We start from the raw sequence: 15,298 nt of genomic DNA on the forward strand, positions 1-15,298 counted from the left end.
TCTTCGAGTTGCAGACTAGAAGGCAAGAAGAGGAGAGACTGACAGGCAAGGAGGACCCGAGAGTGCTTGGATTTCCGCCACCAACTTTCAGACTGAGTCAGTCTGAAAGTTGGTGGCGGAAATCCAAGCCCAACCCTGAGCTGGAGGGGTTGGGCGGGAATACTGAGAAGTGAGAAGACACAAAATGCTGGGAGGCATGAGTGAGAAGGAGTCAGGTGAGGGGAGAGCTGATAGGACAGATAAGGTAAGAGAGGAGGGGGGCAGGGAGAGAAGGCTGTGGAGGACAGGGAAAATACAGGAGAAGGGTTTGAGAACTGTGTACGACTATATACTTGGGACTTGGGTTGGGAACCGGAGGGTCGCCTGTTCAAGTCCCCGTCCGGACCAAAATATGGAGCGTGGACTGGTAGCTGGAGAGGTGCCAGTTCACCTCCTGGGCACTGCCGAGGTGCTCCTGAGCAAGGCACCGAACCCCCCAACCGCTCTGAGCGCCTGTCATGGGCAGCCCACTCTGACATCTCTCCACTTAGTGCATGTATAGGTCCTGTTTGTGCATGTGTGTGTTCGGACCTGTGTGTAATTGACAAACAGAGTGAAAAAATTGAATTTCCCCTCGGGGATTAATAAAAGTATATAAAAAATTAAATTAAAATTAAATTATACAGTGCATACAAGATGCATCGCTGCTTGCAGCTTTCTCAAGAACTGCTAACACTCAACACTGCGCTTCTTTGGGTCCTGAGCAACACACACCTGTGGCTGCTGTGGCTCAGGAGATAGGGCAGTCGTCTACCAGTTGGAAGGTCTGTAGTTTGATCCCTGGCCCTTTCAGTCTTACTTCAATCTGATCATACACCTTGAATGGTGTATGACCAGTTTATAAATATGTGAATGCTGTGGGTGCTTGTGTTGTAAAGTGCTTTGATTGCCAGGACTAGGGAAGTGCTATATAAATGCAGCCCATTTACCTGTCATTTAGTCTGAGTGGGTGGAAGATCGCTGCAAAGATCAGCCTCTCATTGGGCGGAATGAGCCACCCGCTGAAGTCCCGCCCTACCACCTCCGGTTGCAGTTTTCAACACGTCCTTTACTAACTTTTGTGGTGTTTGATCTTGCGGGGATGTGGCCATTTTTCTGCCATGGTTCGCGTCCTGTAGGTGATATTTTTGTGGACGTGTTACACCAAAACCTGTTTCCCCCCGGCAATATTTTTGCAAGCGCACCGTTGCTGTGGCACCGCCCAGAACGACTGTGATTGTTTAAAAGAAATACAAGCAGCCGGGGCGTTTTTTTCTCCAATCTTAAAGTGAGAGTCGACCCAGCCAGACCTTTCTTTTCTTGAGAAAGGCCTGGTGAGCGAGACTACCTGTCATTACATAGTTCATCCCCCAGCAGTGTCAGAGTATTGTATCATTTCTGTTGGAAAACTCACAGGAACATTTTATAGCCTCAATGAAGTCAAAGCCCAGCTATTTCTGGGCATTCATACTGAAAGTTACGTGATGCTGGATGTTGCCACAATGTAACATCTCTGGTCTCTCCTTCATCTGTTCTTAATTGTACTGTAGCGAGCAACAGAGAGCAATAAAGTACATAACGCACTACTAATAAATATCCTCCTTAGATCTTGCACTCAAGGCTGCACTACATTAGATCCTCAGCAATAAATTTGCCAAGTGTGAGGTCAAAGGATGAATTGTTGTCCAGAAAATCAAAGGACATATAGACAGACAGTGACTCTTTAGTTAGATGCTTAATGAAGCAGTTCCTGTGTGGAATGATATCTGGACATAACCTGTTAGTCTAAATGTAAAGGGCCAGTTCGCAAAATTATAAAAATATTTTCTCTTGTGGTATCTGTCCAGTCCCACTGTTGGTTTTATATTTTCAAGTTTTCAGATTTCTGCCTCCACAACAATACTATCGAGGTGAACAGAATTTAGATTGTGCTGCTCAAAACACAAACAATTCATTTTGAACCCGAAATAGCAAAATGTCTTTCAAAAAATAACGTCTTGGTGACAATCAGCAGATCTCAGTGGGTCACCTCATGTACTGCGGGTGGACCAACCCTTTTAAGTCTTGAATTACCACATTGCTGCCGTATGCATCCACAAACCAGCCAAGTTGTGGTTACAGTTTATATCCATGTCTGTCTCGACTCATATAAATACATGGGTGTTCATATTCATATTCTAAACCTGGATGCTTTGCATGTCTTTAATCCGGCACCGGCAGTCACAGTGAAAATGACCTTTGACCTTTTGAATATAAAATTTATAATTTTATCTGATTAGACATTTGTGTAAAATTTTGTCATATTTAGTGTATGAATTACTGAGTTACGGGCAAAAACATGTTTTGTTAGATCACAGTGACCTTGACCTTTGACCACCAAATTCTAATCAGTTCATTCTTAAGTCCAACTGCACCTTTGCAGCAAATTTGAGGAACTCCCTCAAGAATTTCTTGAGATATTGCCGTCATGAAAATGAGACAAATGCAAGGCCACAGTGACCTTGACCTCTGACTTACAAATTTTAATCAGTTAATCATTTAGTCCAAGTGGACGTTTGTGCCAAATGTGAGGGAGCGAGATAGCATGTTTACAAAAATTAAACAAACACCACATCAAAAAGACAAAACCAACAAAATGTAATCATTTCATTGTTGAGTCTAATTAGACATTTGCACCAAGTTTGAGTTAATCTCTCAAGTCCCTCTTGAGATATCCCTTTCTCAAGAATAAGATGAGCCAGGTCACAGTGACATTGACCTTTGACCACCAAATTCTAATCAGTGCATCGTAAAGTCCAGGAAGACATTTGTGCCAAATTTGAGGCATTGAGATATTGCATTCAAAAGAATGAGATGGATGCAAGTTCACAGTGACCTTGACCTCTGACCACCAAAATCTCATCAGTTAATTGTTGATACCAGGTGGACATTTGTGCCAAATTTGGAGGAATTGCTACAAGGCAATCTTTAGACACCAGAATTATTGTTCTTGGTTAGTGATTAAATCAAAAAGAAAAAACATAGTGTATGTAACTTACGTTTGATTTTTTTTACTTTTGTATAACAAAGCACTTGACAGTGATGACAAAACATAAAAGATACATATGAATCCAAGAAAACCACTTTGAACACTGACTGTAGGATACTATGTACTGTGTACAAGGACAAAGTCTAGCGTTCTGAGTAATACATTTCACCTCCCAGCCAGGCAGCTGCACTTGGGACTGGAGACAATGTCATGCTTCTAATTGTTGACAAGTTTTTACAAGCTGGGGAGTAACAGTAAAAAGTTCCCACACCCCACACAGTGTAGCTTGAAGTTGGCAATATTGTTAAAAGAAAGAAAACTGGAGGCCACATTCTAGCTGTTGATCTGAACACTGAAGAAGTGGAAGGTGTGATGATAAGGGAGTTGTTGTATGAGGTAACTAAACCTTGGAAATGTCACTAATGATTCAGTATCCTCACAGTATCTGCTGTATCCATGGTTACTTCAACCGTATCAGTCCAGGTTGGCAAATATTTATGAGCGGTTTGATCCAGAGGCACCATCTTCATCATCAGGTGGACAGGCGACAAAGTCAGCCAACATGGAGGCCATGGCTTCATCATCCAGCTGAGGGACAGACAGAGAGAGAGAGAGCTGCTGAGACCATGCTCTGGGATCTGTCAGCAGAGATGTGTCTGATGCAAACGAAGGCAAATTCTGTTCAGACTGACAAGTGCTTTATGGGATATATTTTGACAATAAGGGTTAAAGATAATGTGTAGAATTTTTGGCATTTTAAGGCATTTTTGATATTACTGTGATGATTTACATTTTGTTTTCAGATGATCCACATGGGGCAGCCTTTTATATTTTTGTCCCCGGGGGACAGTCAGAAAATTTGTACTGGTAAATATGTGTTGGTGTGACATTAATCATCACATCAATAACTGCCTTTGTGGAGATACACGTAAACATCTTTGCTAACCTATGTGGAAGAGTGTGTTATGGGTAACTTTAGTCTCAAGTCTCAACAATGCTGCATGTCCAGTGAGCAGATTGGATGATCCAACAACCTGTTGGCAGGTTCTCTCTATTTTTCCTTTTAGAGTCTGGCGGTACATTTCAGTACTGCCAGTAATCTTCTAGCACAGTGACTTGTGGTAGCATAGAAACTGGGTCTCATTTAATGTGCATATTTATTACTGACTGCAGCAGAGGTAGGTAAACATTAACAAAGAGCGGCAAGTTGTCTTCTTCTTCTACTACTGAAATCCACTGTGTCACCAAACAATAGAGGCAGCCTACACAGCAGGAACGCTACTTGCCACTGCTCTCTTGTGGTTGGGAGTATTAACAGCTCTTATCACTATTAATAATAGATAAAAAAAAAGCGTGGGGTTGGGGCATTAACTTTTTTTCCGCTTCTGAGGGAGGCAAGACAAAAAATATTTTATAAACCACTGTACTAGAAGAACACAGGAAACTAAATTCCTTGTTAACACTAAGCCCACCATTGCCGATACTTTCCGTCATTTATGACAAAGTGCAGACGAAAACTTTTACTGTTGTGCAAGCCATGGAAATGTGGATGGACTCAAGACTCTGACTACTCCTGTTTTGATCAACATTCTGAATGTGATTCAGACGAAAAACAAGTTGGTTCAAACTGACATCAGGAAATGAGAAAAAAATGTAAAAAAACAAACAAACAAAAAAACATAAAATGTAAACGTTAAATGGATTTTGTACGTGAAAATGACTTACACAAATTCAAGTGTTAATAAAAAAGGAATGGCATAAGATAGAATAAAATGTTTTTGTGTATAAAAACAGAAGGTCTGTTCTTAATTTTTTGGTATATACTATTTACATATTCAGAGAACAAATTTTTCTGTGGGTCTTCAAAGATTAGTGAATATGATCAAAAAATGCTAGTGGTGGCTGGCAACTTAAAAATAATATTCTGGCAAGGAAAAGTATTAAGGAACTTAATACTGTTGCCCATGTGTTAATTTAATCTTCACTCTGTGTTGATGAATCCAGATCTTTCTATCTTTGTTTCAGAGATGTACTTGTTTGTTTATGCTGTAACTGGGGTTACACTGATTTTGGTTTCCTGATTTTTTTCTACGCTTTCCTAACACTGAGGTTTGACTTGGTCGACTTTGTTACAATGCTATCATAACCACTAGAACTGTCGACAAGAGCCTTATAAATAAAAACACAGATGTAATATATAGTAATAAAACAGTTTACCCCACAAAACAAACAAAGGAAAAAAAAACAAACAGTCCAAACATAACTTACTACCAACTGCTCTTTCTTGAGTATGGCAATTGTGTGTTGCAGTAAATTAATCAAATTTGTTTTAATCTGTAAAATAGCAACTGTCTTTTAAGGACTGCTGCATTTAAACCCAAAGTAAGTATTCATTGATTACTCATTTATTATTTAAGAATTTATATGAGCACCAAATTAAGTTTATTAAAAAGACCAGGAAACTATTCTGAAGTGACAGCTTTGTAAAATCAATCTTAATCTTGAGGGCTCATCTGGCTAAGACATTAAGTTTAAGGCTGTGAGATCCTTATTACCTTTACACCGTTTACCATGACTCATGTCGCCATAGCAACTTTGAACATGGATTTGTTGTTCATGGTGCTGCAAAGTTCATTTTTCCACAGTCTTAATTTCATTTGCATCCAACTGAAATATCCACATTATCCTGGAGTCCAGGGTCTGAAATTAACTTTTGTCACCACCTGCCACTATGTCAAGGAAGGTTTTTTTTGTTTTGTCTGACACTCACTTTTGGTACTTTAAGAATATTTGATTCTAATACTTAGGTTCTTTAACTTGAGTAAGATTTTATTATTTTTTGGGGGTGGGACATAGTATATATGCATGTGCATACATGAACACACCTGCCTACATTAGGAAGCAAGACTCAGGAACTTTACTTGGTTTTAAGGAGCTGCAGCATTTCTTAATGGAGAAATTGACACAGTTACAAGTGGCCATGTATAGTATGTGTGTGCGCATCTTTTTATTGATGTTTATTGGTTTGAGTTCGGTGAACTTCGACTGTCAATCCAGAACTTTGATTTGCTGCCCTAACCTGATTGGGTCTGACCCGACCCACGGGAGTAGTTTCTCAACATTCCCCCAGGTTTGAACTAGGTCAGGGTGGCGCTCCTCAGACAGAGTGCCAAGAGTCTCCGCTGCTGGTTCTCAGAAGAGCAAAACGGTTTCCAACAGCGTTCCAAGTGCACTCCGGTGCTCTTTTTGCTTGTAATTATTATTTTTTTTAACTCAGGCTTAGGCTAGAGTTCTCAGTTTTAACCTGAGCCCAGGTCCGAGTCTGACGGGTCAGACCAGGTTCAGGTTGACTGACCCGCATGGGTAGGGCTCAGGCTGTGGGAAAAAAAATCTTATAAATAAATAAATAAATAATTAGAATTACTGCCCTGCAGTTGTATGCCACTGTGCACCAGTCAAGCTTCTCTTACAATTTACATGTATGTCTGTAAAAAACATGGATGCTTCACACACAGAAGACCTATACATCAGCACAGTTTCAAGGTGGACACCCAAGATTAGTGGGTGCCCCAAACAGGATGGGATTAGGATTACGGAAAATGAATGAATAAATCAATGAATGGTAGGTGGTGGGTGCTGATGTCAGACCCTGCTGGAGTAAACTACCATGAGAATAAACTGGTGTTTTTTTTTTGTTGTTTTTTTTTTTTTTTTACCAATTTTTCCCCTCAGGGATTAATAAAGTATATAAAATTAAAAAAAATTAAATTAAATTATTTGATGTTTTGTGTAACCTCAACTGTTTAACAACACATATACTTGTAAGTCTGCAAAAAGCATATGATTAAATGATTAATCCTGTACACATCTGAACCACAAAACCAGTAAATGTTTACCTTTTTCTTCTCAGTGCTTTGCCCCGCCTCTTCTTCCCTTTGCTCCTCCTCTCTCTTCCTCTTCACTCCTTTCCCCTCCTCTCCCTCACTCTCTCCCCCTCCTCCTCCTTCTGTCTCCTGCTGCTCTGCTTGTGTGTCGTCTCTTTTCTCAGCGTCCGACTCTTCTTGCTCTTTTGTACTGGGGCCTGTTGAGGTTTCGGGATCTTCTGCTGCTGCTGCTGCTGCTGCTGCTGCTGCTGCTGCTGCTGTTGATGAGTCTCCCTCCTCAACAACTGCTAGCTGCTCCTCTTGATCACTGGATGGCTGGTTGTCACTCACACTGGCTTCCTTTGCAGGTTCAGCTCCTGACTCCTGTTGAGTAGAGGAGAGTCAGTTTAGGGTGGCGAGCTCAGTTTCCTTGGAACAATAACAGCTTTAGTGGAACAAAAACAAAGATAACAAAGGAGGGCATAGCATCCGGTTTTACAAAGAAACCTTACATGTTTTCAGTGTTTAAAATAACACAACACAGACTTATTCTTGGACAGTCACAATCCACTGTCTACCACCTAAATCACTGCTGATACAGAGGCCATGTGTATGATTCAGGAGTTAAGACGGGAAGTGGAACGAGAGGAATGTGGAGAAATGAAGAAGTCCTTGGAGTTATGCCCATTTTCAACCTAAGACTCAAACTGCCAGAATGAATGGACTTTAGAACCCTGTCTTTGTTACAAATGCCCCACTTTTTTAACATGCTGGGAAAAGTAAAGGCTGTATTTTATAATAAATCCATCATAGATACCAGTGTCCTGGATTATTTTCATAGCCTTCGGCCTTTTTATCCAGCACCACCCTCCATTGTTTCCCCTCTTTCAACCATAACATCCTTTGCTCTGTTTTCCTTTCCATTTCATTCCCTCTCACTTCTTACCTGTCAAACTGCTTGTAACAGGTCGACATCTACTGAGTTAACTTTTAACTAAATTCAGCTAAAACACAGCTCACACCTTAACTCCTTTTAGTGCACATTAACTTCTACTAGGGTGGGCAGGGTGCCGGGGATTACTTCATCTCAGAGCGTAGCAGTGCCTTCTTGATTATGTTAACAGATGGTTGACTACACAGCTAACAACATACTAGCAACACAGACAGTGATAAAACCAATTGTTAGCCATTTTTAAAGATGCCACTGTCCGCTTGATGCAAACAGTGGCACAGCACATATTTGGTGTAGAGAAGTGTTTTGTGTGGTTTGTCAATCTGTACTGTTAGTCAAGTTCAGGCAGCTCTATTTGGTCTTACTGTCTAAAAAAAAGCACAGGCAATTAGTTTCTAACTGTGTCTGTTATTCTTTGTATCTCATCAATCCTTATTAAATGAAAAACAAGTTAAACTAGTCTTAAGGACAGTGTTGCACCCATCCCAGTGATGTCCCCAGCTAGCTTACTGTAAGATGGCTGTGCCCTTTTCTAGTAAATCTAGGTGGATATCAAGTTTGGTTGTAGTGTCACATCTTGCCCAAGGTAAAATTCAAACAAACAGTCATGCTGTTCAGGGTTTCATCTCCACTTTAAGGTGTTATGTGCCAGACTACTTCTTGACTGGGTTTGGTAACTTCATGGAGTCTCTGCTGGTTGCCTGGAAACAGCTAAGAGCCAAGATATAGTCTGGCAACCTCCCATTAAAGAAACAAGATGGGCTAATCACTGAACTTTATAGGTGCTGGCAGGTGGATTTTGTTACTGTTGGATGGAGCCTGATGAGCAGTTCCCTTATGTTTTCCAGTCTTTATGCCAAGCTAAGTCTGAGTATAGGTTTGTGCCAAATTTGAAGAAAACCCTTAAGCTGTTCTTCAGATATTGTGTTCACAAGAATAAGATGACACAAGGTCACAGTGACCTTGACTTTTGACCTATGGCCACCAAAAACTAAAGAAGTTCATCATTGAGTCCAAGAGGACATTTTGGCCAAATTTGAAGACATTCTCTTGAGACATTCTTGAGATATCAAGTTCACAAGGATGGAAGAGACAGACGGATGGACAACCCTGAAACATAATGCCTCCTGCCACAGCTATCTCTGGTGCAAAGGCATAAAAGTTCACTTTTCTTTCATCCTTCCACCCTTTTTTGGATTTCAGTGCATTTTAAGACTTTGAAGTGGTCAGTGTGCTTTTAAGGTGAGATTCTAAAGCTGATGTTACCAACCTGTTGATTCTGATTGGTTGTGCATTCTTCTGCAGCAGCAGCTGTCAGCTCAGTCTCACTGGCTCCTTGCTCCCATGACCTTGCCTCTTCCTGCAGCCCTCCACCCTCTCCTTCTCCTCCTCCTCCTGCTGCTGCTCCCCCTCCCTCCTCCTCCGTCTCCTCCCTCTCCTCCAGTGCTCCTCCAGTGACGCACAGGATTTGTGGCATGGTGGGGTCGTCCATCCTTTCGCTTTCGTCCTCCTCTCCCTCCCCCTCCCGTGCCTCCTCTAGGACACCTATGCTCTCCACCTTTTGCACCTTTATCCTGTCCTCTCCGAACACCGACCTGTTGGTCTGGATCTCCTCTATCCCTCCCTCTGCTTCTCCCTCCACACTGAATCCAGCCATCCCTCCTTCATCCACCGCTGCTCTGAGCACCTTCCCCCCCTCTATCCCAGCCTCTCCAGCCTTGTCCTCCACTCCCTCCAGTGGAGGTATATCCCCATCCTCCTCCTCCTCCTCCTCTTCCTCCAGCTCTTCCCCCTCTTCTTCATCAAATTCGTCATACTCTTCCCCATCATAAAACTCCTCCTCATTAAAATCGCTAGCTTCCTCCTCCTCGTCCTCCTCATCCATTCCTTCTTCCTCTTCCTCATCCAGCTCTTCATCATCCTCCATATCCTCCTCCTCCTCCTCCTCTTCATCCGTGCTGTTGATGTTGATGACAGCTGAGTCTTCATTGCTGGTGGGCGGTGGTTGGTGCTGGTGGAGGTGCCGTCCCTGTTGGCTAAGCTGATTCTGCAGCTGGTGCATCTGGAGCGGTAGACTCATAGGACCCGGCTGGCCTGGTGTGGACGGCTGCATCAGCATCTGCTGCAGCTGGGGTCTGCCAGGCAATGAGTCTCCCAGACCACCAGGTGGAGCAGGGAGTGTGGTGGAATTCAAAGGTGGAACCAGGGAGACAACTGAGGCGCTGGAAGGAGGGAAGGAGTTGATAGGGGTGGTGGAGGTGGTGAGTAGAGGGGAGGAGGTGGCTAGGTCATTGGGGAGTGAGACGCCGTCTATTGTGGTTGTTGTTGCTGTGGTGGGGACCATGGTGACAGATTCTGCACCTGATAGTGTGACTGGAGCACCCCCTGGTACAGTGGAGGCCATATTCTGAGAGTTTGCTGCCACTGCAGGCTCATCCTGCTGGTTCTCCATGTTAAGCATCCCCGGGGGAACGATGACTACACTGTCGTCTGAGTCACTGGCCAGAGAGATCTCCACATCCTCCGCTTCCTCTCTGTCATAACGGACGAACACGGGCCTCTGCCCCTCTGGAAGGCCCAGCCCAGCAGGGTCCTGCTGGTGGTGTGCATGGGGGGACAGGATCATGTCTCCCGGTGTGGGGGCCTGGCCTGGCAGCCCCGGAACCAGGGAGAGGTGGTTCTCCAGAGAACCCAGCAGGGAAGTTGGTCCAAGGCCGAGGGAGTGGCGGGTGGGGAATGGAGGACCAGGGGGAGGGCCTCCTAGGAGCGTTGGTAAAGTGAGTCCAGGAGTAGGTCCCTGGGCGGAGGGGAGGACTGGAGCAGTGGGGGTGGGTTTCAGGGTGAGGGGTGGTAAGGGGAGGGCAATGGAGGGAGTGCGGGGGTGGAGAAGGGAGTTACAGATGGTCAGAGCCTCAGTGCAGAATGTGGACACCTGCAAAGGGAGCGAGGGGAGACAAGCACAGAGAGTTATTAAAAACTGTGAAATGACTTGAAGTAAAACTGTCCATAACAATAACAATGTCAGGTAACAAACTGCGTCAGGCGACCTTGACCTTTAACCCTTGACCACCAAAAACAAATCAGTTCATCTTTGTGTGGCCATTTGTGCCAAATTTGAAGACATTTCCTCAAGCTGTTCCTGAGATATTGCATTCACGAGAATGAGATGGATGGAAGGTCAGGGCGTTCTTGAGATATCGCTTTCACAATAATGAGACAGACAAGGTCCCAGTGACAATGACCTTTAACCACCAAAATCTAATTAGTTCATCGTAGTGAAAGTTTGTGCTCATTTGAACAAATTCCTTCAAGGCATTCTTGAAATACTGCATTTACACGAATGCAATATTTCATTCATTCACATGAATGGGACGTACGTACGTACAGGCAGACGGACACCCCAAAAACATATTGCCTCCGGCCACAGGTATTGCTGGCGCAGAGGCACAATAAAGATGCGTTTTACTCATCATCCATTTTTCAAAGTTGTAGTCAGTTCAACCCATGGTTACATTAGAGTTGCCAATGCACAGTTTAAAGGGATAGTGCACCCAAAAATGAAAATTCAGTCATTATCTACTCACCCATATGCCGACGGAGGCTCAGGTAAAGTTTTAGAGTCCTCACATCCCTTGCGGAGATCAGCGAGGGGAGCGGCTAGCACACCTAATGGCTGACGGCGCCCCAGACTAACGTCCAAGAACACAAAATTGAATCCACAAAATATCTCCAACATGCTCATCCCTAGTGATCCAAGTGTCCTGAAGCCCCGACATAGAAAGTTGTTTGGAAAAACGTCATTTGAACGTTTTTAGCCTCACTGTAGCCTGTAGCTCTGACTGTTTCTCTGTGCTCCGCGCTCACGTGTGCGCGCTTGCGCGAGACCAGCGAAAGCATGAGCTTTGCTCACCCGTGTTTACATCACGTGACACATGCACCGCAGGGGGAGACAACAGTAACCACAGAGCTAAAAGATAATTTGCACTACGGTCTTTTAGCAAAGGACAGCCCAACATGTCTGAAGACTTTGAAATTGAGGAGGAACAGCATTTCTTTGTTGAGCCGTATTTGTTTGAGCCCGAGTATACGGACGGAACTCAGGCTACTGGACGAAGCAGCCGCCGCAGCTCATGAGCCTAACCCTCAGCCAGCCGCAGAATACCGGAGTCGAGCACTGGAAACCTGGTGGTGTAGTTGTTTCAAATGCAAAGCAATGCCAACGGATGAGGAAAGTCTTTGCTGCTCAGACTGGGAATTGGCGATGCCTGCACTTGAGAATCTGGACATCAGTACTGACGAGACTGCTGCTCTTCAGAGACCGTGCATCACCGATCACCCTGAGCGCGCACACGTGAGCGCGGAGCACAGAGAAGCAGTCAGAGCTACAGGCTACAGTGAGGCTAAAAACAGAGTTCATATGACGTTTTTCGAAACAACTTTCTATGTCGGGGCTTCAGGACACTTGGATCACTAGGGATGAGCATGTTGGAGATATTTTGTGGTTTCAATTTTGTGTTCTTGGACGTTAGTCTGGGGCGCCGTCAGCCATTAGGTGTGCTAGCCGCTCCCCCCGCCAATCTCCGCAAGGAATGTGAGGACTCTGAAACTTCACCAGGGCCTCCCTCGGCATATGGGTGAGTAGATAATGACTGCATTTTCATTTTTGGGTGCACTATCCCTTTAATGTACCAATTTTGGCCATGTTCAGATGGGCAAAGGCCCAAAATTCTACCAGTGTTCATTTAGACAAGTATTTAAAAAATATTATATTCTTAGTTGCCTTCTGAAAATCGCAGTTGGTTTTAAGTAGCGTTGGATCTTTTTCGGGTTGGTATACAAACTTAAACTGGTTGGATTTTATGCAAACTAAGTAGTGCACATGTGCCAACCGTGCATGCAGCTTGTTGCAGTTACTTGTGATAGATTCTTTTTTTGCCAACCTTTAGCTTTTAGCTCTCTTTGTACTTGTTCATTTTTTTTACTTGTAAATTATTATTATTTTTTTTAAAGATATTTTTTTGGGCTTTTTAGCCTTTAATGTATAGGACAGACAATTGTGAAGGGGGGAGAGAGAGGGAGTGACATGCAGCAGCAAAGGGCCACAGGCTGGAGTCGAACCCGGGCCGCTGCGGCAGCAGCCTTGTACATGGGGCGCCTGCTCTACCACTAAGCCACCGGCGCCCCTTACTTGTAAATTATTAAGCCATACCCTGACATGCAACTATAAAGATTTCTGGTTTACTTTTTTAGATAATGTGCCACAATACACATATTTGTGTATTTTTACACACTTACATACTCAGCACAGTGAACATATTTTTATTCTTAATATCTTATGTTCAAGTAAGTTCAAGTGTTAAAAATTGCAGCATAATGCACATTTTTATTTCTATTTTATTTTAGTGCTTTATATTACATACTTCTATTTTATTCTCTTATTCTTACTTCTTATAATTCTCTCTCTTTTTTTTTTTTTTTTTACATCGGAGCGACTGTAACGAATCACAATCCCCTTGTATCAGTAAGTATTTCTGATTCTGAACTTGCTACATTAGTCAGAAGCAAAACAGATGTGATTGACTTAATATTGTGTTTCTTAACAGACTAGCGGAACCACATGTCCAACAAGCCGTGGGCTGAGAATGGTACAATGAATGAGATCAGATTTCAGTACAGGTAGGTGGAGGAGTGCATGTTGTGTTTGTTTACTGGAAAATTCATGCGTTTTTTGGGGTGACAAGATGAAACATGGCAGAGTTAGTCTCGCAAGTAAAGTAAAACAGCACCAATATAGTAACATTGTGGATTTGAAGACGACAAAAGAGGTGTCCTAACTCGCCAGGAAAACAAGGTGCGCTGCTTAGAGTTTTATCAGACGCCCTGTTTCTATTTATTGCTGTCTCTAAAGTACCTCAATGGATGCAGGACGGCTGATTTGTGAAATATATTGAATATAAATATTGAATATTTTAATTATTGATACAATAAAAATCTATTTAAAGGGGGCACATGGCTGAAGGGAGAATGCCAGGGAGCTGAAAGTTTCTGATAAATTACTAACACTAATAACAACCTACTTGCTATCACAATATAAACATCATATATAATTATATTAAATATCATTACATATATCACAATATAAAACATGTGTTTTCTGTTTAAGAAGTACAAATGTAGGAAGATAGCAAGTATGCTACTTGCCCATCTTTTACAAGGTTATGTCTCCAGTCTAAGAAGCACACTCTCAGAAGCACAGCTTATATTTACATGGTTTGTTCGCATGACAAAACAGAAGTGCATATTTAATGGATTCAATGTTGACAGAGAGTTTCAATGTTACGTCATGCCACACAATAGTCAGACCCTAGTTTGCTGTTAGGACACGCTTTCATTATGTTCCACTTGGGAGCAGCTGCTAAGCCAAGTGTAACACCTAGTGTTAAAATTTCGTAAACAGGTCCAGTGTTTGGCTTCATATGAAACTGGTTTGAACATTTTTACTCCGGCCTAATCCGTAAAGTCACATTTTAGTATTTCTCTTTTGTTTTAGTCAAGATTTAGCCAATGGAACTCAGTTTTAATTTCAGCTTCATTTTAGTCAATGTTTTTTAGTCATTATTTTTCAGACACTTTAATGACACTGAACTGAATTTTGCTAAAGGCTATTTGTCCTGGCAGTAAAAATTCCAATGAGAAGTAAGCAGTCCTTGAACATTGTGTTTAGTCATCTCGGCTAAGAATGTGTCACTGATGTATCTTACTTCTTTAATAACATTAAGCAGTATTAGTTTTTCATATTATGAAAAAGAATGTCTGAAGGTATCTATATTACTATTACTTCATATTCCTAATATTACTGAGGTCTGCTGTTAAATCTGGTGTCAATCAGGAGTTATAAAGTCTGTGTCATTACAGCACAAAAGTGGAGCATTAGCTGGGAAACATTAAGCAATTGGAACTAAAATGAATCATATTAAATATTTGCAGAAGGAGTAAATGTCTGCTTATGCCTTGTTAGAAATCACAAATCATCTTTTGGAAGCAGTAGATGTTTACAGTAGCTACCTTGGGGGTCTGTTAAATTTAACTATATATTGCAAATGATTAAAATAGAATGCTCTGAGACAGCTACTGTGATCTCACTTAGGTTGTCTGCCTTAACACAGCCAACTATTTGGTCTTATCTTTACTGCTCAACTCATAATAAACAGAGATTTCGCAAGGTTCTGTGCTCGGACCAATCCTATTTACTCTATATATGCTTCCTTTAGGTAACATCATTAGAAATCACTCTATAAATTTCCATTGTTATGCGGATGATACTCAGTTGTATTTATCGATGAAGCCAGAAGAAAGTAATCAATTAACTAAACTCCATAACTGCCTTAAAGACATAAAAACTTGGATGAGCACCAATTTCCTGATGTTAAATTCAGA

At 42.4% G+C, this 15,298-nt stretch overlaps 1 protein-coding gene across 1 annotated transcript in view; it reads right to left on the bottom strand.

The window, feature by feature from the left end:
• Nucleotides 1-2,516: 2,516 nt before the first annotated feature.
• pelp1 (proline, glutamate and leucine rich protein 1) overlaps nt 2,517-15,298 on the bottom strand; it is a 27,838-nt gene continuing 15,056 nt past the window's right edge. The window contains exons 17-19 of the mRNA XM_050066380.1: nt 9,132-10,793; nt 6,943-7,293; nt 2,517-3,634 (exon numbers count right to left, since the gene is read on the bottom strand). Coding sequence (XP_049922337.1) covers nt 3,542-3,634; nt 6,943-7,293; nt 9,132-10,793 — 2,106 coding nt within the window. The 3' untranslated portion in view covers nt 2,517-3,541. The remainder of the gene's footprint in view (nt 3,635-6,942; nt 7,294-9,131; nt 10,794-15,298) is intronic.

The sequence above is a fragment of the Epinephelus moara genome, chromosome 17, assembly GCF_006386435.1.
Source record: "Epinephelus moara isolate mb chromosome 17, YSFRI_EMoa_1.0, whole genome shotgun sequence".
NCBI lineage: Eukaryota > Metazoa > Chordata > Actinopteri > Perciformes > Serranidae > Epinephelus > Epinephelus moara.